We start from the raw sequence: 22,531 nt of genomic DNA on the forward strand, positions 1-22,531 counted from the left end.
CTGGGAGAGACCAGGGTTCGAATCCCCGCTGAGTCATGAAGCTCACTGGGTGACCTCAGTAGCCAGCCACTGCCTCTCAGCCTAACCTGCCTCACAGGGTTGTTGAAATGAGCTCTTTGGGAGAGAAAAAGGTGGGATATAAATGCAAATGCAATGCAGACAGGCAGAGACCTTCTTACTGCAACAGGCTTTGGGGACTTCTGACTGTCTCTCCTTGAACGAACTGTCCAGGACTTGTCATCCAAGGCCCTTCTCTGTGTCCCCCTCCTCAAGAGGTTTGGAGCATGACAACACAAGAACGGGCCTTTTCTGTGGTGGCTCCCATCTGTAGAATGCTGTCTTCAGAGAGGATTGCCCGGTGCCTTCCTTTCATATCTTTATTGCCAGATGAAACCATTCATAGTATCATAGAATCTTAGCATTGGAAGGGACCCAAGGATCATCTAATCTCAGCTAATATCTTTACCCAGTCCATTAATGGTTGGACAGTGTTCTCGAAGCTACCAGCATGAGTCTGACCAAACTGCGGGAGGCAGTGGAAGACAGGAGGGCCTGGCATGCTCTGGTCCAGGGGGACACGAAGAGGCGGACACGACTAAACGACTAAACAACAACAGGGCCTTTCAAATGTGTGTTATTATGACTTTTTCTGAGATTGTTTTACAGTGGACGCTCGGGTTCCAAACGTGATCCGTGCGGGATGCACGTTCGCAACCCACATCTGCGCGTCTGTGCACGTGCGGGTTGTGATTCGGCGCTTCTGCGCATGCGCGACTGCCGAAACCCAGGATTAACCCGTTCCGGTACTTCCGGTTTTCAGCAGTCCATAACCTGAAAAAACGCAACTTGAAGCAGCTGTAACCTGAGGTATGACTGTATTGTGTGTGTTTTTTAATTATGCTATGTAAATTATGTTTTTAATGTGCACTGCCCTGGGAATTTCAGATGACGGGTGGTATATAAATTGAATAGATAATAACAGTAATGATTATAACAATGCACACACACCTATATTTTTAGCTGTTCTTATTTTATTTGTAAGCCGCCTTGGGTCCCTATCAGTGAAAAAAAAGGTGGGATATAAATGTTGAGGTTTATTTTCCTCTTCCCTCCTTGTCCCTTTTCCTCTGTGTGCCATGTTCAGTTTATCAGATGTCAAGGAAATAAACAACTATCTGACTTTTAGGAGACATCTGAAGGCAGCCCTGCTAAGGGAAGTTTTTAATGTTTGATGTTTCATCGTGTTTTTAATATTCTGTTGGGAGCCGCCCAGAGTGGCTGGGGAAACCCAACCAGATGGGTGGAGTATAACTAATACCATTATTTTTTATGTATGTATGTAGGGAGGGAGGCCTGCAGGTAGGGGGCATTTTGTTTTGACTTCAAGTAAGCCACTCTGGGCGATTTTTTTTGGCTGAATAGCGGGTGCAAATGTGAATAAAATAAAGAAACGCAAGCAGGACACCCCCCTCCACCCCTCCATTGGTGCAGTCCGAGCAGAGCTTCGCCACTTGAAGCTGCAAGGAGGCCGCGCTCTCACTTTTCGCCGCCGCTAGAGGCCGCTGCCGGGCAAGCCGCGCGCCAGGCGGCCAACCGCAACGCTCTATTGGCTGCCGGGGAGTGAGAGTGGGCGGGGCCGCGTAGCCCCGCCTCCTCCTGCGAGAGGAGCGCCGAGGCCGCCGGAACGACGAGGAAGAGACCAATAAGAAGGGCGGGAAAGGGGGGGGGCGGCGAGCGCGTTCGTGGGAGATACCACTTGGGGACGCGGGAAGAGAGAGCGAGCGTGAGTGAGTGAGGAGCGCAGGCGCGCGCGCGCGGCAGGAGGGGAAAGAGACAGTTCGTGGGAGAGTCCATTGCGGCGGGGGGGCGGCGTGCTGAGGAGAGACCAATTCGGGGACGGGGGGGGAAGAAGCGAGGGCCGTTCGCCCCAGTGCCCTGTGCCTGAGAGAGGAGAGCAGCCCTCGTGGGGCTATTTGGGAGCCCAGGAAGGCCCTTTGGGGGGGTCAGGGTGTGTGTGAGGGGGGGTCAGCTTGGGGGGGGCATATTTTTTTGAGGGGGGGGCGTTGTGTGGGGGAGGGGCCTGCACCTGAGCAGAAGAAGAGGAAAGACCCACCCGCGTGTGGGGGGGGGAGTGGGCATCAGCCAGGAGCTCTTACCTGAGGCTGCTGCACCTGTGGGCAGGTGAGGCCTCCCTCCTCCGCTCCCTGCTTCCCTCCCTCCTGGCCCAGCAAGGAAAAGCTCCTCCTGCTCTGGAAGAAGGAAGCCAGCCAGATCCTGGGACTGTCACCAGGCTCCTCGTCGCCGTCGTGTGAAAGGCGCCCCAGGGACCCGCTTCTCGGCGGGGTGGGGGGCTTTCTTCTGGCCTGACGGAGGTCCCTCCTGCAGAAAAGCCACCAGGTGCCTTGAGAAGATCCGTGGCCGGACTTGCTGGGTCGCCTTCCCCGAGAGCTTAGCAGGATTCAAAAAACCCCAAAAAAACCAGACACGCAGAATCTTTCGACCTGACGACGCTTTTTATTTCTTGCTTTATTTTCAGCATTTGACACACAGCCTGGCCTGGGGGAGAGTCTTCTGGACAGCTGGGTAGAAGGGAAGGAACTGGCCCAGGATAGTCTGAAAAGGGATAAAAGGGATTTCAGGGAGTGATTTTGTGGAGCAGAGAGAGAGAGAGAAAAACAAACATACAGACAGACAGAAATATCGCTTTGAAAGTTGCGCAGAAGCCAAAGTTTAAATGGATTAAATGGTTTGGCGGCCTTCGGTTGGCGGAGTGAAATACAGGGGACGCCAAGCCGGGAAGGTCTGATCCAGGTGGTCGCAAGGCTGCTGTTTCTTGCCCCTGAAAAGAGCGCAGGAGTCTGATGAGAGCGAGTAGCTGGTCTCCAGACGTTTTCCTTTCCTTTGGTTCTGAGGAAGTTTTCTTTTTGAGAGGACAAAAGGGGGCAACTTGTGCAACAGGGCCCCCATTTCTTTAATCTTTTATCTGGCTGACGTGTTCCTCTTCCACGTTTTCTACATGCTGCGTGGTGGTGTTGCTCTGAATTCACCTGCATGTGCCTCTTTGCAGAGAGATTTCCTGGGCTCCGTTAAAAGTAAATGCTTGCTAGGCTTTTAGCAGTCAGACTGAGACTCCTGCGGTGTGAAGACTGAAAATCTAGCTTGGCAAATAATGTGTGTGTGTGTTTAGAATCTGTTACAGTTCTATTATACCAGGCATAATCTGGTCTCCTCTAGTTCTGAATCCGCTAAACTGTTCTAAACCTGCTGGCAGTTTTGGGGATGTGCTTGGATTACTGCTTCATTGGTTGGGTTGCTTCAGCAGCCTAGTACATAATTTGCGAAAGAAAGCAGCCAAGCCCAGAGAATATTTTTACTAATTTCCCAGTTATGTTGCATGTTGAAAACGGATGCTTTTAAGCGTTTAGGATTTGTATGACACCCCCACTTAGAGGTAAGACGAGCCTTTCAGCGCCTGTTCTGCGGATATAGAAAAGGTTTGGGGAGGCTGTTGGATCTGGGGCAGAATTTCGAGCTGTGTTCAGCGGCTAGGGGAAAAACTCCTTAAAGCCTTTCCAACCTTTACTTCTGCAGCTTTTGGAAACAACCTGGCTCTACTTCTGGGCTAGTGGACACTTCCTGTACTCTTTTGGAATATAAGAATCCAAGGACAGAAAGAAACAGGACTCGGAGTATCCCTGGGAATCTGGACTTCTTTTTCTGTTGGGAACTGATGCCGAGGAACTCCTGACACACGAGAAACACTGAAGGGTCTCCTTTGCCAGACACAACATGGATGTATGGTCCAGAATAGCCATATGGATCCTTTGCGGCTTCCTTCTGCACCATGGACAGGGGGAGAGGCCCCCAGGCACCTACCTAGACGATGCCACAATAGCAGGTAAGGAAAAAGTTGTGGGTAAGGAGCCGGTTTTGCCTTTTCTTAATCCTTTGGGGTATAAAATAATGTTCCTTCGGGCTGCTGGCAGTGGGCTCTTTTCATCCCTTGGACTCTGCTTTGAAGTTGAAGTTGCGAATTGGTCTTCCCTTCTTGGAGGTTCGGAAAAGAAACTTGTAAAGTATTTTGGAGCTCCCTCCTGGCCAACCTGTGTTCTGATGTCTGCTTAAATCCTAGCTATTTTTGGTGGTCTTATACTGTTGTGTTTTTTCTAGTGTGCCTGAGAGTTTCCCCTCCCCAACTCCGCAATGGTTCTTTCTGTAGGCAGTTTCAGGCTAGGAAACAAAAAACACTGCGCATCTTGAAATAGCCTCCGAGAAAGGCAGCTAGCTTGAAGTAAAAGTGGTTATTTCCTGCTTTACATAGAGGAGTGAGAAAAAGAGCAGCTTTTTTTCTGGAAGAAGTGTGCTTTCTATCTGAAACCTGCTGATTTCTTTCAGAAGAAAGATTTGACTGTTTCAGGCTTGAGGTTTAGCTGTTGAGTGTCAACTGTCCTCTTTCCGTTGAGTTAAAGAATGTGACTGTAGGTGCAAACAGTGCACTCTTATCAGGCATTGGGTAAAACAGAAAAGTATTTAGAACACATCTGCTGTATCGTATCTGAGCTTCAGAATATAGTAAAGGAGAATTCACTGTTCCCTGCTTGTTTGTGGTGTCAGAGAATTCCTAAAGATCTAGGGAAGCCCCATGCAGGAGATTGATTTGCAAAGTGATGGCCAGGATGCACCATTGCCAGTTTCTCATGTTGAAACTTCCCATAACTGCATCGCAGGTCTTTAAAATAGCTGCATGTCAGCATAATCTTAACTAACGTAGGTTTATCAAGTGGCTTGGCAGAGGGAGAGGGGGGAGGTTGTAAGAGTGTCAGAGTTGGAATCTTTGCACACCAGTTTCTAAGTGGTTTTTCTTGTTGGAATTCCCAAGAGGAGTGGGAAATGTCCTTGTTGACCTTTGTTTGAGGGGACCCTGAGTTTCTCTCTCCTCAGTTGACAACAGCACAAATAAGTGTTGAGGAAGAGTTACAGATGCACTGAAGAAGTGTGCATGCACACGAAAGCTCATACCAAGAACTAACTTAGTTGGTCTTTAAGGTGCTACTGGAAGGAAAAAATTTTTTTGTGTTGAGGAAGAGGCAGCCTGTTGCCAGTGGAATTCACTGCCACAAGGAATAGATACTGTTTATGGAGAGGAGGGTGACAGTTCTAGCATCCACTGTTAGACTTCGTATAAAAGAGGAATGAAAACTAGATGCTGGCAAACAAATGACAGGTTGAGATTATCGCGTTAGTAGTAACCTACATGTGAGCGCATGTGGCAGTTCTTATGGTTCATTACACATGTTGCCAGTACCGAACCCCACTTGCATCCTGTATTACTGCCACAGAGAGGTGAGCAGTTATTTTTATATAACATGACTTGCACTGGGTGTGGGCAAGTATTAGCGAACCAGCAGCAGTAATTTCCTTGGCATTTCTAAGGCTTCCCAGCGGCAAGCACATTTCTGGAAACACTAGTTTTCCAATATGAAAACCCATAGCGGCTGGTTCTTCTAGCAGTGTCTGCGGGCCTTACTGGCAAACCGAAACTCCTTTATCTCAGGTGCCAGAACTTTAAACGAGCTGGGAAGCCAAAGTCTTCAGCCACAGCCACATAAAAAAACTTGTTAGTCCTATTCTGTGCAGAACACGCCTGGCTTAATTTGGTTTCAAAGTTTTCCTGCTTGCCAAATTTGGACTTTTGCAGGCGTTTGCTTGTTGAAAGTGACAGCTGTTGCTTGGAGAAGCAGATGTGGAGAGGTGCTGGAGGGCTTCTGTAGGAAGGATGTTCTCTCTTGATCAACGGATATCTCAAGCAACTTCCTTCTTGGGGGGCTAAACACTCAGCAGATATACAATTAGTTTCTGATGATTTTTCTGTGAGGACTAGAGAGCTAACTAGCATGTGTAGTGTTTAGAGCAGAGCTTTCCCAACTGTGTGTCATGACACGTTAGTGTGTCATCGTGCGAACACTCCCCACGCCCCTCCCAGGGCTGGAAAGGGGTTAGCTTAACCTCTGGTTTGCTAGTAAAACTGAATTGCTGTGTCATGAAATGATGCATGTCTCAAAAGTGTGTCATCAGTATGAAAAGTTTGGTAAGCTCTGGGTTAGGGTGTTTGGACCAAAACCTGAGAGATCAGGGGTCCAATTCCCCACTCAGCCATGAAGCTCACTGGGTGTGGGTGACCTGGGGCCAGTCACTGCCTCTCAGCATAGCCTACCTCACAGGATTGTTGTGGGGATTCAGGGAGAACCATGTACACCACTTTGAGCGTCTTGGAGAAAAATGTGGGCTATAATACCATGCGGGTTTGCAGCGATCAGCCTGCCAGTTGATGTGCGATAAAGGCTGACTTCCTTTCCTAACCATGTGCAGATCTGGTCATGCGTCCTTCCCCGTCTGAGTCTTGTTGAGCCTCACTTAGCTCATCTCTCGTGTCGGAAAAGGACCTGCAGGAGCAGTGATGAATTTCAGCTCTACGGGATAATTGCTTTTTTACAGCTGGCCATAAACCTGTTGCTTGGGCTTCTGATACTTAGCATGACAGCCAGTTCCCACACCTGCTTCTTTACCCTGCGCCAGATCAAATGTTTATCCAGCATGTTTTAAAATAATTACAATTGTCAGGACTGTGGCCTCCTTGGCAACTTGTAAAGCTCAGGCTGTCAAAATTACTCAATGTCCCCATTGCCCCCTCATTGTCAATACCTGCTGCAAGAGGCCAGCAGGAAGGAGGTTGTGTTCAGGTGTTGCCCTTTTCAGGTGCGTAAAGAACTGCCAGTCTGGTTACCCATTCCGCCTCTAAGCTGAAAACACCTATTTCTTTCTTCTCCTTCTCCTCCTCCTCCTCCTCCTTCTGTTGTTTTCTATCCTCTTCGTCTTGTGTGGATTTCCTTGGGCTTTTCAATATTGCATGTAAATTCTGAAGCCCCGAAGTTAACGCAAGTCGGGCAGACTCCAGGGCAGAAGCATAATAGGCCCGTTAGCTGCTTCCTAGTGGGGTTGCACGTGCTTGAATAAACTGTCACGGACATGCGTCTATATCTGCTCAGCGTTTAGGACCACAAGAAGTATGCATACTGCCTGGAGTATCCATTGCTCAAGGGAGGCCTTCAGTGGACATTGCAGGGACACTGCATGTGGAGACGTGGTAAGAGTTCCTGAAGAAGCTGTTCCTCAAAAAGTGTCGTGCTACCCGTGCTTGGTCTTTTGAGGGTAGAAAAACTTTTTGTGGCAAGATGCAGCTTCATTATATATCTCCGGAGGGTTGCATAACATTTAACCAGTTTTTTACCTGGTGCAAAGCTTCCCCCCCCCCCTTATTCAATTGGTGAATAAAAATACTGTAGGCCTTACTGCTTTTGTGAAAATCTCTTTGACTAATTCTGTGCCACCTTCAGGTTGCAGGAGAGTCTAAAAGAGTACGCTATGGTATAATAAATATTTCCGCACCACATTGGAGACATCTAAGCAGCTAAATTTGGCAAGGCTTTCAAAAGGCCTGCCCGTAGCTGCACTTGTGCCTGCTGGCTTACTCTGAGTCATGTTGTGGGGCTTGTGACGCAACAGGTGGGCTCTGCATGAGGAAGTGGTTAGAGTATCTTGATGCTGGCACTGAAGGACCCGGACTTTCCCTCCATCCTGTGCAGGGCTGTTTCCTTGGAAGTTGATGCTGGCTTTTAAAAGCATGATGCCCTGAACTCGGAAGTATACTTTCCCAGCCTATAGCCATGGCAGGCAGGAAAGCTGCAGTGAGCAGGAAGAGTCCAGACTCTGCCTTGCTCAGCTTTTCGCAGTGACTACAGACTCTCAACCCCGTTCCTGCTGCGATGCTCCTTTGAACAGAAGCTGCAGCAGCAGTTGCTGGAGGTCAAAAGGGTCATGCTTCCTGCTCATCTTCTTAAGCTCAGCAGCATCAGCTCAGAAAGTGATTTTGAGTTAACTTCTCACTGCCCCCACTCAGCCCCAGAAATCATCATCAGGCCATACTGAAAGTCATCTATTGCTTCTGGAGAAGAGAAGATTCATTCTCTTTGTGCCCCGAGGGGATAACTCCTGTGAGTTATCCTGAAAAGGGCTGCAACAGCTCTGTGGAAGTCGTAGACATTGAAGTAGCAGTGATAATACTGCTCTTTTTCCTTTATAAGAACTATATTGAACTCGAGGCAGAGCTTTAAAAGACCTGAAGGTTTTCTAGTTCGTCCCCTAACTTGAGTAGGATTCTTTGAATCTTAGACTGCCAATAGCTCAATTCTTTAAAATAGAAGAAAGGTCAGGTCAGCACCTTGAATTGAGCCTGGAAGCAAATTGGCAGCAAGTATAGCTGCATCGAATTGGAAGCAATGTGGTCTCTTCTCTGTGCTCTAGTTGAAAGAAGAGTTGCTGCTTTCTGTGATAGTGAAAGTTTCCGAGCCGTCTTCAAGGGCGGTTCAATGTAGAACACATGTCTGTTGTGTGCATGATGAAAAGGAAGTCTCATTCAGTGAGGAAGGGCTGCAGAAACCCGGCACAAGGATTTGCAGCAGGGCTAGGAAGCAACCCAAGGCTGCCTAGCCACTCTTTCAGGGAGAGCTGGACCCGATAGGTGGTTCCCGTAACCCCACACGTTTGTAGCTGTGATTCCTGCGTTGCAGCGACAGGCCAATGGACCCTCTGGATCCCTTCCAGCTCTATAATTCTGTGATCTCTTGATCAGCTCTCAGATCAGAGGATACTGGAAAATAACGTACGGTGGCACCAGCATATTGATGACCTTTCTCTTTCACACAGGGCTGCTTAATTGTAGCAGGTCCATAGTTCAGATCAGCAGGATTCAGGGAGGACTTTTCAAAACGGCTCAGACCGCAGCCTCCTTCAGTGGTAGCATCATTTCACCCAGCTGCAGAGCTTTGTTTATGGCTGCTGGTCCATGAGGCTTCACTCCTTCCCAGCTGGCCCTCACCAGCCACAAAGGTCAAGGGTCAAGAAAGCAAGTGGGTGGACACAAGTCCCCAAAGACTTTGCCCATGTCCTCAGGAACCAATAAATGGAATGGATTCCATTGTTATTATTAAATTTATTCCCTGCCCTTCATCAGCAGGTCCCATTGGGGGTTACAGCAATTTAAAATCCAGAGTTAAAAACAGTTAAAGCATGGAGTGCTGCCTCCAACTGTGGAGGCAGAACATGGCCATATTGGCTAAGCGGCCTTTGATAGCACTCTCCTCCATTTATTTGTCTATGCCTCTCTTAGAGCCATTCAAGATGCTGGCCACCACTGCCTCAGGTGGGAGGGAGTTCCATAGTTTAACTGTTCACTGCGTGAAGATGTATTTTCTTTTATCTGCCCCAAATCTTCCAACATTCAGCTTTGTTGGATATCCATGGGTTTTGGTGTTATATGACAGAGGAAGAAACACTTCTCTATCCTCTCACTCCATGCTAAGCATTGTTTTATCAACATTGTTTTACTCTCCATTTCTCTAAACTGAGAGTACTTTCTGGCACGATTCCATCAGAAGCAAACAAATTAAATGCTGCCCTGTAGAATAAGGATGTTCAAGCAGTTGTAGTTTGCTAAGAGGCGTAACCTCAGCCTCGAGGTGAACTTTGCATTCCTTTAAGTCCTCTTCTTGCAGTTAAACTTGGTTTGTGGCCGTCACTAATTCCCCGGATCTAGTGCAGAAGTTTCCTGCTTGCTGCTAACAAACCCCGAAAACAATTCAGAGGCTCTGGAACTGCAGCCTGTGTTTATTTGGTGTTGAGAACCACGACTGAATTCTTTTCATTAATCAGCTTTGCTGCAGAAATAAAGCTTGATGCTGGATAAATTAATTCACGCACACTAAAGACCAAGCTCATTCTGCTTCAAATGAGGTTATTCTGGTGAAGGAGTCCCAGGATGACCTTCTGACATGATGGGCCAGATTACTGCGCTTTCTTGATTTAATTAGCCTCCCCCAAAGTAGTTCATTTAGGCTGGCTAGGAAGATCAGAGAAAGTTAAATGGCTTGCGTGACTCTGCATCGAACACATTCACCCTTGTGGTGACAACGAAGTGCAGAGCCCAGGTGTTGAAAACACGTTCTGAACTTTGTATATTTAAAGCTGTAAATCATGCAGCTGGCCATATTCTGCTCTACTAGAATCTTGTTTATGAGGCCTGGATTTGGTGGAACATTTTGCTGGGCTGGTGTGTACCTGCTGGCGTTTCTGGGGAGCCTTGCTCTGATCATTAGCGATCTGCCTTGTTGCAGTTGAGCTTTACATGTCCATCTAGCCGGCCCACTGCTATGCGTTAAGGACATAAGAAGAGCTGGACCAGCACAGTGGCCAACCAGATACCCCAAAGGCAAGGCCAAAACCAGGATTTGAGTACAGTGGTACCTCGGGTTAAGAACTTAATTTGTTCTGGAGGTCCGTTCTTCTCCTGAAACTGTTCTTAACCTGAGGTACCACTTTAGCTAATGGGGCCTCCTGCTGCTACCATGCCGTTGGCGAGCAATTTCTGTTCTCATCCTGAAGCAAAGTTCTTAACCCAATGTACTATTTCTGGGTTAGCGGAGTCTGTAACCTGAAGAGTCTGTAACCCGAGGTAAAAGGTAAAGAGACCCCTGACCATTAGGTCCAGTCGTGACCGACTCTGGGGTTGTGGCGCTCATCTCGCTTTACTGGCCGAGGGAGCTGGCGTACAGCTTCCGGGTCATGTGGCCAGCAGGACTAAGCCGCTTCTGGTGAACCAGAGCAGCGCACGGAAACACTGTTTACCTTCCCGCTGGAGCGGTACCTATTTATCTACTTGCACTTTGACATGCTGTCGAACTGCTAGGTTGGCAGGAGCAGGGACCAAGCAACGGGAGCTCACTCCATCGTGGGGATTCGAACCGCCAACCTTCTGATCAGCAAGTCCTAGGCTCTGTGGTTTAACCCACAGCGCCACCCGCATCCCTGTAACCCGAGGTACCACTGTACAAAAGTAACTCTCTCCTCCTGCGGCTTCCAGCACCTGGTATTCAGAAGCATTGCTTCCCCGACTGTGCTGGCAGAGCATAGCCATCGTGGCTAGGAGCCATCAATAGCCCTCTGCTCCACTGATTTGTCTAATCCTCTTCTAAAGCCATCTGGATTGGCGGCTGTCACTGTCTCCTGTGGGAGCGAGTTCCATAGTTTACCTAAGCACTGCATGAAGAAGGACTTTCTTCAGATTGGCACCAGCTCTCCAGCTTCTAAGGTTGAGGAAAGCCTCTCCTGTCAACTGTTACTTGACAGGGATTGAACCGGAGACATTCTCAATGAAAAGAGCTGTGCCCAGCTTGAAAAATCTCCTGGTTTTTTTTTTGTAAATGAACTGTGGGCAGCACGCTTCATTCTTTCCAATACAGTGGTACCTTGGGTTACAGACGCTTCAGGTTACAGACTCCACTAACCCAGAAATAGTACCTCAGGTTAAGAACTTTGCTTCAGGATGAGAACAGAAATCGTGCTCCAGCGGTAGTGGGAGGCCCCATTAGCTAAAGTGGTACCTCAGGTTAAGAACAGTTTCAGGTTAAGAAGGGACCGCGGGAACGAATTAAGTTCTTAACCCGAGGTACCACTGTAGCTGCTCTTGAGTCTTTCTTCTACATGGATTTTCAGTTTCCATGTCATGTTTTCCCATAGCTATATGTCTCATTCACAGGAATCATTCCAAAACTACTACTATGGAATGTCTGCAGAATTTGCAGAGGTGTTTTTGTTTGTGCTTTTCTAAATATTTTTTTTTAAAAAGACATTTTAAACATGATCTGAGCCAGAAAGGCTGGCTAAATTCACAGTTTACTTCTGAGTCATCATACATTAAAATTGTAGCTCTAATGCACATAGCACAAATAAAAACATCAAATCCCAAAACTTGTGCTATAAATTATTTATTATTATTTTTTAAAAAAGATTATTCATTATTACAGTATTGCAAAATTTGGGTAGGATGGGATACAGGAACACGGAGGTAAAAGCAGGTTAATAGCTAAGAGGAGAGTAGCAATGGATGAGGATGAGTGATGGATCTGACTGAAACTGCAGGCGTAGAGCAATTCACACATTCCATCAGAGCATGCATTGAAAAAAGGTGACGGAGAGATGCTTGGCGCCCTTACTAGGGGGAGTTGAATGAACATATGAGTTGGGCAGTTGGTCCATTAAGCAGCAGCCCCCCCAGCAGCGGATCTTTCCAATTCCCCCATTAGAAAAAGGAGGGAAGAGCACTGCTGTGTTTGAATCCCACTTGTGGGTTTCCCGCAGGCATATTGTCTGCTCCTGAGAGAACAGGTTGTTGGACTAGATGGGCCATTGGCCTGATCCTAAACGCTCTTCTTAGGTTCTTATGCAACATTCTCTCTCATCTTTGCTGTCTGAGATCCTTAGAAGTGGAGGGGTTGGGGGCTGGATCTGCGACCTGCAGAGTATAGACCCCCCTCCCTCAGGACTGCAGGGCTGAGGTAGGTTTGTAATACAGATTTTGCACCAAATGGAAATAAGTTGTTTAAATTCTTCTAATCTCCGAATGATTTGGGCTCTTTTCAAGCATTCTCTGCCCAGTGTGGATGAGTACACAGGAGGGCATATAATGTTAGAACGGTAAAGGAGCTTTCTTGATGAGTTTGCTTGTGTTTGTCCTGCACAATGGGAGGAAGTTTTTTTCTGACATGGGCAATGGACACGGTTAGGTCTGCCATCTTCTCCCTTGGAATTGTGACTTGGCAAAACGTCCTGCATTCCCTTCTGTTGGGATGGGAGGGGAAGAGGCGGGATGTGATGGGTTTTGCTGGTCTGCTAAATGGTAGGTGTGTAGAAATCTGCCAATCCTGCTGTGCCATTTTTGCAGTTCAGACAGGGCATTTGCAAATTGAGAAGCGTTTGTGGGAAACCTGCAAAGATAATTGAGCTGTTTTGAAGGTAAATCATGAAATCTGATTACTTCTGGTGAAGAGAAGAATTACATGTTGATATAACAACAACTTTCAAATATTGTAAGAGGAAAAGGAACACAAAAATGCATACCACTGGGGAGATGACCGGAAGCATTAGGTTTAAAAGAAAAATTGCAGGGAAGCTGAAGTCAGTTGTCAGGAAAGCCTTCCTACCTTTTGCCCAATTCCTCAATGACAGAAACCGGTAAAAAAATACTGTGAAATTTTCTGGACAAATTTGACTGGTCTGGGGGGATATTTGGAAAAAAATAGAGAAGTGAACTTTGGGAAACCTGCATGTGACATATGTATGTGTGAGAGAGGTATGGAGGCATAAATGTGCATAAGCTTTGTTTGTGAACAGGAGTGAAATGAGGCACTCCACTTCTCAGTGATGCCGGAAGAGAGAGATGCCTGGTGCTTTTATCCCTTGGCCTTTAGATGATGCTCTCCAACCCACCTATAGCTTGTGGTTGTCCAGTGTTCCCTACTCCATTATAGTGAAGTGGTCCCATTTGGTCCGTCCCCCCCCCACCTCGGGTCAATTTCTGGTCCATCAGCCAAGCAAAGTGTCATGGCTGGGATGTCTGGTGTTCTCTGGGACTCTGCTAGAAAGGACCACAGCTGATAGGAGAGCCAATTGGGTGAGCAGCTTGTTATTTATTTAGCATATTTTTAACCTAATTTAAACACAGGCAATTAAATCCACAGACAAAGCAGCAGGATTTGGTACTGCTCTTTGATACTTTCTTTTGGAGTTGTTTTCCAGCACAACAGATTGTCATGTCATTGTCACTTTTTGTCCTTGTGCGCTTTGCTAGGTTTATGCTTCCGTTTCAAGGAAGTTGTGTTGTGCAAACCCTTTCAGCGAAATTTGAGGCTCATGTTGTGGTGTGAGAGGGTGCAAATCCTCGTCAGGACACCCTCTAAGATTGCTGAGAACCCAACCGTGAGCATTGTGATTGGCAGCACTGTGCGGAATGGGATTCATGCGTGTCAGAGGCACGTTCTGGGTATTATTTGGGACTGCTTTTTAAGTGATGAGAGACACAAGTCCTCACGGTGGGCTCTTCTTCCCCTTCCTCTTTTGGGGAAGAGATGTGTCTCAGCAGTAGAGTGCATGCTTTGCATTTGAAAGGTCCCAGGTTCAGTCTGAAACCCTGGAAAGCCACTGCTGACAACACGGAGCCAGATGAGCCAATGCATTGTAAGGCATTCCTGTGTTCCTGTTGGGCCTCAAACCTGAGGCCTCTTCAGATGAGGGGCACAGGGACCTGGACTCGGCAGCAAATCTCCAAACTGCTCAAGGATCCCGAGGAGCCACCAGACGTGGGCATTCCTGCCCCGAGACTGGCAGTCTCTCAGACCATTTGGGGCAACAGCCCTGTGTTTTGGGTGTTTAATTCTATCCAGAGACTGGCAAGAAAGAAGCCGTAGCATCTAGGCAAAAAGGGGTCCCTCTTTACATAGCACATAGTTAAACTATGGAATTCACTCCCACAAGCTGCAGTGATGACCACCAACTTGGAGGGCTTTAAAAGGGGATTAGGCCAATTCATGGAGAATAGGATTGTCAGTGGCTACTAGTCTTGATGGCTCTGTTCTCCCTCTACAGCTGGAGGCGTTATGCCTGAGAATGCCAGTTGCTGGGGGAGAGTGCTGCTGTCCTCTGACTTTGCTTCTGGACTTCCCAGTACAGACATCTGGTTGGCCACTGGGAGAACAGGATGCTGCTGGGCCCCTTTGGTCTGATCCAGCAGCCAGGCTTTTCTTACGGATTTGGCCCGCAACCTGCATTTCTTCGCTGTCGGTGTCGGAAGTTGGCTGCCTTTCCATGGTATGTCAGCAGAGCCGAAAACCAGGAGAGTTGAGCTTCGCATGCCAGACTACTAGAGAAGTACCTGCTTCTCTGCTTGGGCACAGAAGTTGGCTGTCCTGGATATAGGAAACAAAGCCACAGTGAGTGGCTGGCATTTGCATCCAATTTCAACTTCCTGTTTATTTCAGGTTTTAAACGCTGGTACCTCCAAAACAAGAGCTCATAAAAAGGTTTCCCCCTTTCTACTCTTACGCCCTGTGCAGTGTTAGAAACTGGGACAGAAAAGCTAGGAGCCAAATGGCTCCTGGGACCTGGGCTGTGGGTGCCAAAACAGAATGTCTACTCGCCATGGGGGTGTCAGCAGCACCTTTTATTTATTATTTTGGAAACCATGAACTAATACACAGTTCACATAAGTGACACATTGTTAATATCAAATTTTTAACAGAAATTGTTAATACATGTTTAACTTGGTGTTTACAATAAAAATATTGGCACCATATTTCAGTTTTCAAAGCACTCTACTCTTTATTGTTAAACTCCTTAACGTATTATCTATCTTTAACATATACTTCGAGGCTTCAAAGCACATACATTTCAGTCATCTTTGAGTGTCAGCCAGGTGCAAAAAATGGCACTCAGACTTTTTGAGGCGCTCGCAAACGGAGAATCTTAAGGTGCAAAATGCACCTGGCTCCCTGCTAATTTCGAACTCTGGCCCTGCAGCCTTCAGCATAGACCTCACCCACAATGACTACACCCCTGAGCAGTTGCTTGCTGTGTGCAATTAAGGAGGCCTATATTTTCCATGTCTACATCTGCTTGCCTGGTTGCTTGAGTGGTTGAGAACAGGAAGTGATGGTGTAAATTCTATCCTATACTTAAATAGCCCAGCCCAGCATATATAAGAACATAAGAAGAGCCTGCTGCATCAGGTCGATGGCTCACCTAGCGTCCTATTCTCACAGTGACCAACCAAATGTGTGTGTGAGAAACCCACAAGCAGGATCCAAGCACAAGCGCCCTCTTGCCTCACTTGGCTTCTAGCAGCTGGCATTCAGAAGCATTGCAGCCTCTGACTGTGGAGGCAGAACATAGCCATCACGGCTAGTAGCCATTGGTAGCCCTCTCCTCGTTCATGAATTTGTCTAATCCTCCTTTAAAGCCACCCAAGCTGGTGGCCATCTCTGCCTCCTGCAGGAGGGAGTTCCACAGTTTAACAATGTGTTGAACTCTATTAGAAGGCTGCTTCCCTTCGTGCTCTGTCTTGGCGTGGAGGTTGAGGGACAGGCCTTCAGGTTGTCTTCAAAATCCTTCACCGATAGGACTGTGTATCCTACATGGATTGCATGTTTTGCTAGAACAGCCAGCGGTCAGCTGATTCTTCATGTTAATAATCAGAAGTCGAGAGAAGCTTTGTGTGAAGGGACATAACTGTGCTTAATTAACAGAGATGATCATGGTATGTTTGGGGTGGTGACCCATGCTCTGTGGATCAGGAAAAGGTTGTGACAATAAGGAAAACCTCCCCTTCCCTTCTAATATTTTATTCTGTGCATTTTGTGAGGAGCAGAGATCACTGGAAAAGGATGCCTTGGGAATGCTGCACTCCTTTGAAGTTAAAGAATGTGTGCTTTGTTGTTTACATTTATGTCCCACATTTCCTTTAAGAGACTCGTGTGGTATGCAAGGCTCTTCTCCACCCCCCCCCCACCCCAGTATCCCCACAGCAACCTTGTATGGTAGGTTAGGCTGAGATGCAAGGTCAACAAGTGAGCTTGGTGTCTGAGTGGGGATTTGAACGCAGATCTCCCCAGTCCTGACCTAGAATCATAGAATTGTAGAGTTCAGCTGGAGTGCACAATCTGCTTTCATGGGCCATCATTCTGACATGAAAATTCTTGACTCTCACTTAAGTCTCTGAGAGGTGCTTTCGACTTTATGTGGCAATAAACCCAAGCGAGTCTGGGTGGCAGAAACGTTCTCCTTAAATGAGCAGTGGGCACGTGTTGGGGAGCACAGCCATTCGGCCAACTGGGACTCCCTGGAGACTCTAGCTTAGCTCTGCCAAACCCAGTGGCTATATAATAAGAGTTGCTTTGGCTTGGTTAGGCAATTTCTAGCATTGCACCCTCCTAAAAATCACAAAAGCAGGTCCTTCCCACATGCTTACTCTCTTAAAACAGCCAGGTATGAGGCCCAAGCAGAAGAGTTCATAATTTCATAGGCCACCTCCCATTCGCTGCCCTGTAAACCGTAGCAGGATGGGTTCCTGTCAAAGTGGGATCTAATCCATACAAAAGCCTGATAACGAAAGCATGCTTACTGTGCTATCACAGAAATGAGGGTGAGTCACTTCTGGAACAGAAGCAGACCTTTGTGGACTTGGTTCAAAGTCTGCTGTGCAAATAATTGTTTTGTTTACCTTTAACGGGGTCATTCCATACAGACCCATTTTTCATTTTCATGTGTAGTTAACGTGTTCTATATCATTTTAAAGACAATTTTCCAAAGACAATAATCTGTTTTCCAAAGTCAATTTTCCATTATCCGGCAACGGTTTTTCAAAATGGCATTTTGCACGTGAGTAAAACAGCCAGAAGCATGATGTGCAAATGACTCAGAAGTGCTCTCATCTTTTTCTGAAGTTTGTTTAACGACCTCTTCAAGAAGATAGACAAGCAGCTTCAGTGCTTCAGAGCACATTGCTCTCCCCATAATTGATACACAGCTATATCTTCCCATCCCACCCTCTTCCATAGCAGCTGTGTTAGGATATCTCTGAAGTTCTTCCCATTTTGTTTTTCTAGAAAGTGGTTCCCTCTCTGGTGTACAGACCCCCTCCCCCATGTGAGTTGAGTGAATGCTAATCTGACACCATTCACAAGACCAACCAGCCAAAAAAATAGTTGGGGTGCTTAGTGCGGCCTGTTCCTCCTGACAGTCACTTATATCCAGCGATCCCAAACTTCTTTGGACCACTGCCCCCTTAGTTCCGTAAACTCATCCCCAATGCCCACTATCCTACCTTATAGAAAACATTACTCAGAATAGAATACAGTCATACCTCATGTTACGTTTGCTTCCAGTTGAACGTTTTCAGGTTGTGTCCTACGGCAACCTGGAAGTACTGGAAAGGGTTACTTCTGGGTTTTGCCACATGCACAGACGCGCAAAATGACATTACGCACATGCGCAGAAGTCGCGAATCGCGACCCGCGGACGCGCAGACGAGGGTTGCGTTCTGCTCATGTTGCGAACGGGCCTCCGGAACAGATCCCGTTCGTAACCAGTGGTACCACTGTATCTTTAATAAAAACAATTTTAAAAAACAGCAGTTTGCACGACCCACTAAGGAAGATAATACAACAAAATTCAAAGAAGTAACAATGATTTGCACATCCATTTAAGACTGTTTAATTAATTCGACAAAACGGATGGGCTTGATCGAGTGATACCAGCTTTTCAGAGTCTGATAGCCATTTACACCTCCTGGGTCTCCCCTCTTGCTTCTTTGCGCCCCTCTAGGCACTCCCACTGCCCCCAGGGAACCGCTGCTCATATCCAGCCACAACAGTCCATTACTACCACCTCTTGTAGAAATGCTTTTCTCACTGGCGGAGAAAAAGCAAATCGCAATGTGAACGGGTTGAAAAGCTTCAAGGCGATTCCTGTGGTTTGTCTCCATTAACACACTTCGTGCGCCTGACCTTTGCCTGAGTGGCACTTGTCTTTTCTCTTGACTTCCCCCTGAACTGTAGCTCCTCTTTTGCTTGGTGGCAACGCAGGGCATTTTGGTGCGATTTCTCTGCAATGCCCTAGTAAGGAAAATGTTTTTGCTTTTTAATTATGAGTCGTGGAAGCGGGTGGCGGGGGAGAGGAGGAGGGAGTGGGAAGAGGAATTTAGTTTCCCTTCAGGAATCCCTTATCGTTCCTATCTGCAGCTCTGCTGGGGATCTGGATTCTTCTGCGCAGTCGGTTCTCCGGGACCAAATCGACACCAACCGGCCCCCACCAGAATCAAGCCGCAGGGCTGATTCCTTGAATGCTGGCAGCTGCGTTCCAAGGATTTATACCCTGCGGGTTGCATTCCTCAGTCTGGACATGCAGGCTGTGGGCTGGTTGTGGAGAAGGAGTTAAGATGAGCCCTTCTGGATCAGGCCGAAGTTTCTCTCCTGCCTGGCATCCTGCTTCTCAAGCTGCCAAGCCAGATGCCTCTGGGCAGCCCAAAAGCACGGCAAGTAAGAAGACAGAGACACTCTGGTTCCTTTTAGCCATTGCAAGATAGGAAAGGGATCTTGGAGGCCGCACAGTCCAATGCAAGCTGATAGTAGTAGTAGTAGTAGTAGTAGTAGTAGTAAATTATTATTATTATTATTATTATTATTATTATTATTATTACTTATTTATTTATTAATACCCTGCCTGTCCAGCTGGGTTTCCCCAGCCACTCTGGGCGGCTCCCAACAGAATATTAAAAACTCAATAAAGCATCAAACATTAAAAATTTCCCCAAACAAGGCTGCCTTCGGATGCCTTCTAAAAGTCAGATAGTTGTTTACTTCCTTGACATCTGATGGGAGGGCGTTCCACAGGGCAGGCACCACGACCGAGAAGGCCCTCTGCCTGGTTCCCTGCAACCTCACTTCTTGCAGTGAGGGAAAGAGCAGAAGGCGCTCGGCACTGGACCTCAGTGTCCGGGCTGAACGATGGGGGTGGAGACGCTCCTTCAGGTATACTGTTAGGGCCTGTTAATAGTCCTCTCCATCTCCTCAGATTTGTCTCATCCCCTGTTAACATGTTTTGTGTTGCAACATGCTTTGATAATGGACTCCGTAAATTAAGAGTTCTCCATAATCATCAGAAGCACGTTGGTGGCTCAATCCTCAAAGCCGATCACACGAGCGAGATCACTGGCATGCACATGGAGCGACTGGATGAATGTCAAATCTAAGTGAACTGTTTTACAAATTCTGGTTCAAGCCCATGCCCAGCCAGGAGAGTTCTGGTGGCTTTGACCAAGAAACCCTCGCTCCTTCTCTCTCTCTCTCTCTGGCATTGTAGGTGAAATATGAACACGGTTGAACTGAGGACACACGCATCTGAATAATCTTGAAGGCTTTGAATGAGACAGGAAAGAAATATTTCTCCAAATGCTGCGGACTGTAGTTAGGCCTATACAGAGACCAGAAAAGGGCTTGAGTCCAGGGGAGCTTCCCCCTTTTACAATCTTCTCGTTCTTCTGGATTCCAGCAGCAGCTTGTTCTGCAAAGGCCTTTTAGCAGGGACTGATGGTCTTCTTGATAGTTGCCCTGGCGCCAAATTGCAGAGGCAGTTCAGCCAGCAGGAGGGCAGCCTATCCCCCTCTGGGCATTTTTAAAGGGTGCAGAATGAGATGTAGGAATGCGGGTGGTGCTGTGGTCTAAACCACTGAGCCTAGGGCTTGCCAATTGGAAGGTTGGCGGTTTGAATCCCCGCGACGGTGTGAGCTCCTGTTGCTTGGCTCCTGCTCCTGCCAACTTAGCAGTTGAAAAGCACGTCAAAGTGCAAGTAGATAAATAGATACCACTCCAACGGGAAGGTAATGGCATTTCCGTGCGCTGCTCTGGTTTTGCCAGAAGTGGCTTAGTCATGCTGGCCACATGACCTGTCTGCAGACAAACGTCGGCTCCCTCGGCCAGTAAAGCGAGATGAGCGCCGCAACCCCAGAGTCGTTCGTGCCTGGACTTAACTGTCAGGGGTCCCTTTACCTTTAAAATGAGATGTGGGTCTTGTCCCTAATATTTCATTTCATCTGTTTATTTCATAAAATTTATACACTGCTTGGTTAACAAAAAAACCCTCGGAGTGGTTTGCAAAGAGAATAAAACAATAAAATTGGTAGTAAAAACAGCTCTTTAATGCAGTCAAAAGATAAAATCAGCCATAAACTAAAAACAAATGGAAACATACTCCGACCTTCTACATGTCTGGGTAGGCTTGTCTAAGCAAGAATGTTTTCAGGGGACAGAGAAGGCACCCACCCGATGTCAAGAGGCAGAGAGTTGCAGAGTGCGGTTGCTGCCACCTTAAAATAACAATTTCTTACACATGCATAATGGGTATTGTGTGGCACCTGTAGCAATGCCAGTGATGCAGATAAAAGCACTGGAGTGGGTGCATATGGGGTCAGGCCATCTTGCAGGTATATTCTCCCAAAGGGAGAAGGTTTGAGGCTGCTGGAAGTACAGTTCCTCATTGCAGTGGTGATTTGCTGAGAGGATGGAGGCATTTCCATGCCCCTGGCTACGGGAATGAGTCTGATCATGTGGAGTGTCTTCATATCAGCCCTGAACCTTCTGAGTTGGCACTGAATTAGTGCCTCTCCATGTGGTCAGCCTGATACTCCTGGCAAGCAAGCAAACAAGCATTTATTTATCTCCTAGGTTTCTTTCCTGCCCTTCACCACAATGTTCCAACAATAAAATACGCAACTATAGAAGAAACGGTTGCAGTCACAAAACAAGAAAGCCTAAAGACAGTTAAGATCAGCCCCACATATAAATACAATACAAACGCTTAAAAGCAACTCCATATATAAACACAGTTTTCAGAGGTCCCAGTAGCGATGCGGGAGTGAGATAAATTCCTCCAGGTGTTGCAGCCGCTGTGAATTATTATCGAAAAGAAGCATTTCCAGCAGCTTCCCATCTGGGGGCTGCAACAGGAGGTGTGGTTAAAAATAAATAGTTGAGCGCACTCTCAGAGTTGATGGGAAAAGGGCTGGTCCTGAATGTGAATGAATGAATGAATGGCCTAGCCAGCATCTCTTGGATTCAGATGCCCCCTCAGTAGATGGGATTTGCAGTCCAGGTATCTCTGGAGGGCAACAGGCCCTGCCGCAGCAGATGCCATTGTGGCTACCAGGCAACCTCTTTCTTCGCTGGCATCAGAGCCGCGTGTTTTTGCCCAGTGGCTTTGCATCACACCTCAGTGGCCTGGGCCGATGCTTCCAAGAAGTCAGGAAGCCCAGTCCATGTGAAATGTACACAGAGATCAGACGCCTGAGTTGTCTTGCTTGTTCTGAAAATGGCCACGTTGCTTTGATTTGCTTTCCGCGTCTCATTCTGGGAAATATCAGAGGGCACGCAGAGCTCCCTGAGTTTTATCGGTGCCGAAAGGCTCCCCGTGAAAACAAAGCGCCTTTTGTTCTTTTAACCGCTTGAAACTTGTCTGTGGATCAAAACAATTGTTCTCACTTGGCACACTTGTCTGGCTAAGTTGATTTTTTAAAAGAAATAAACAAAAAGCTTTTACACCTTGAAGGGATATGTAGAGATGATCTTTCCAGATAAAATACAGTCTTTGATCGCACTGTAGTGCACATATTTATTCATAATAGAATGATGCAATGGAAAACCTACACCTGGATCCATAATTGTCTAACGGTGGACCATCATAATGGCATTTTTTAATCTGTGTTTTCCGGAAACGGTGGAATACATTTTTGCTTTTACAGAATTTTCCAGCTGTACGAAAAGATCTCTGCCTTAGAAGTGCAATTTGTAAACCTGTGACCAGTGGTTTTTTAATGTTTTTAAGGATATGACTGTAAATTGCATTGGGACGTAGAATCAAAGAATTGTAGAGCTGGAAGATATCTAAAGGGTCATGTAGTCTAACCCCCTGCAATGCTGGAATATGTGTGGAAGGCAACTAATTAATTACTGTAATACAGTCATACCTCTGGTTGCGTTTGCTTCATGTTGCGGATTTTCGGGTTGCGAATGCGCGCAGAAACATTCTGCGCACT

The 22,531-nt window shown here is 47.1% G+C and overlaps 1 protein-coding gene across 20 annotated transcripts in view; it reads left to right on the forward strand.

Annotated features, from left to right (window-relative positions):
- The first annotated feature begins 1,734 nt into the window (after positions 1-1,734).
- Positions 1,735-22,531, forward strand: part of STIM1 (stromal interaction molecule 1) — a 101,094-nt gene continuing 80,297 nt past the window's right edge. For 2 of the 20 annotated variants that reach the window (XM_083609717.1, XM_083609701.1), the window contains exon 1: positions 2,192-3,898. In XM_083609717.1, the coding sequence (XP_083465843.1) occupies positions 3,790-3,898 (109 nt within the window). In that variant the 5' untranslated portion in view covers positions 2,192-3,789. Of the gene's footprint in view, positions 3,899-22,531 lie in introns of all 20 variants that reach the window. The other 18 variants (XM_083609703.1, XM_083609719.1, XM_083609708.1 and 15 more) reach the window with 16 other exon arrangements.

Source organism: Podarcis filfolensis, assembly GCF_964270895.1.
Source record: "Podarcis filfolensis genome assembly, chromosome: 4".
NCBI classification, from domain to species: domain Eukaryota; kingdom Metazoa; phylum Chordata; class Lepidosauria; order Squamata; family Lacertidae; genus Podarcis; species Podarcis filfolensis.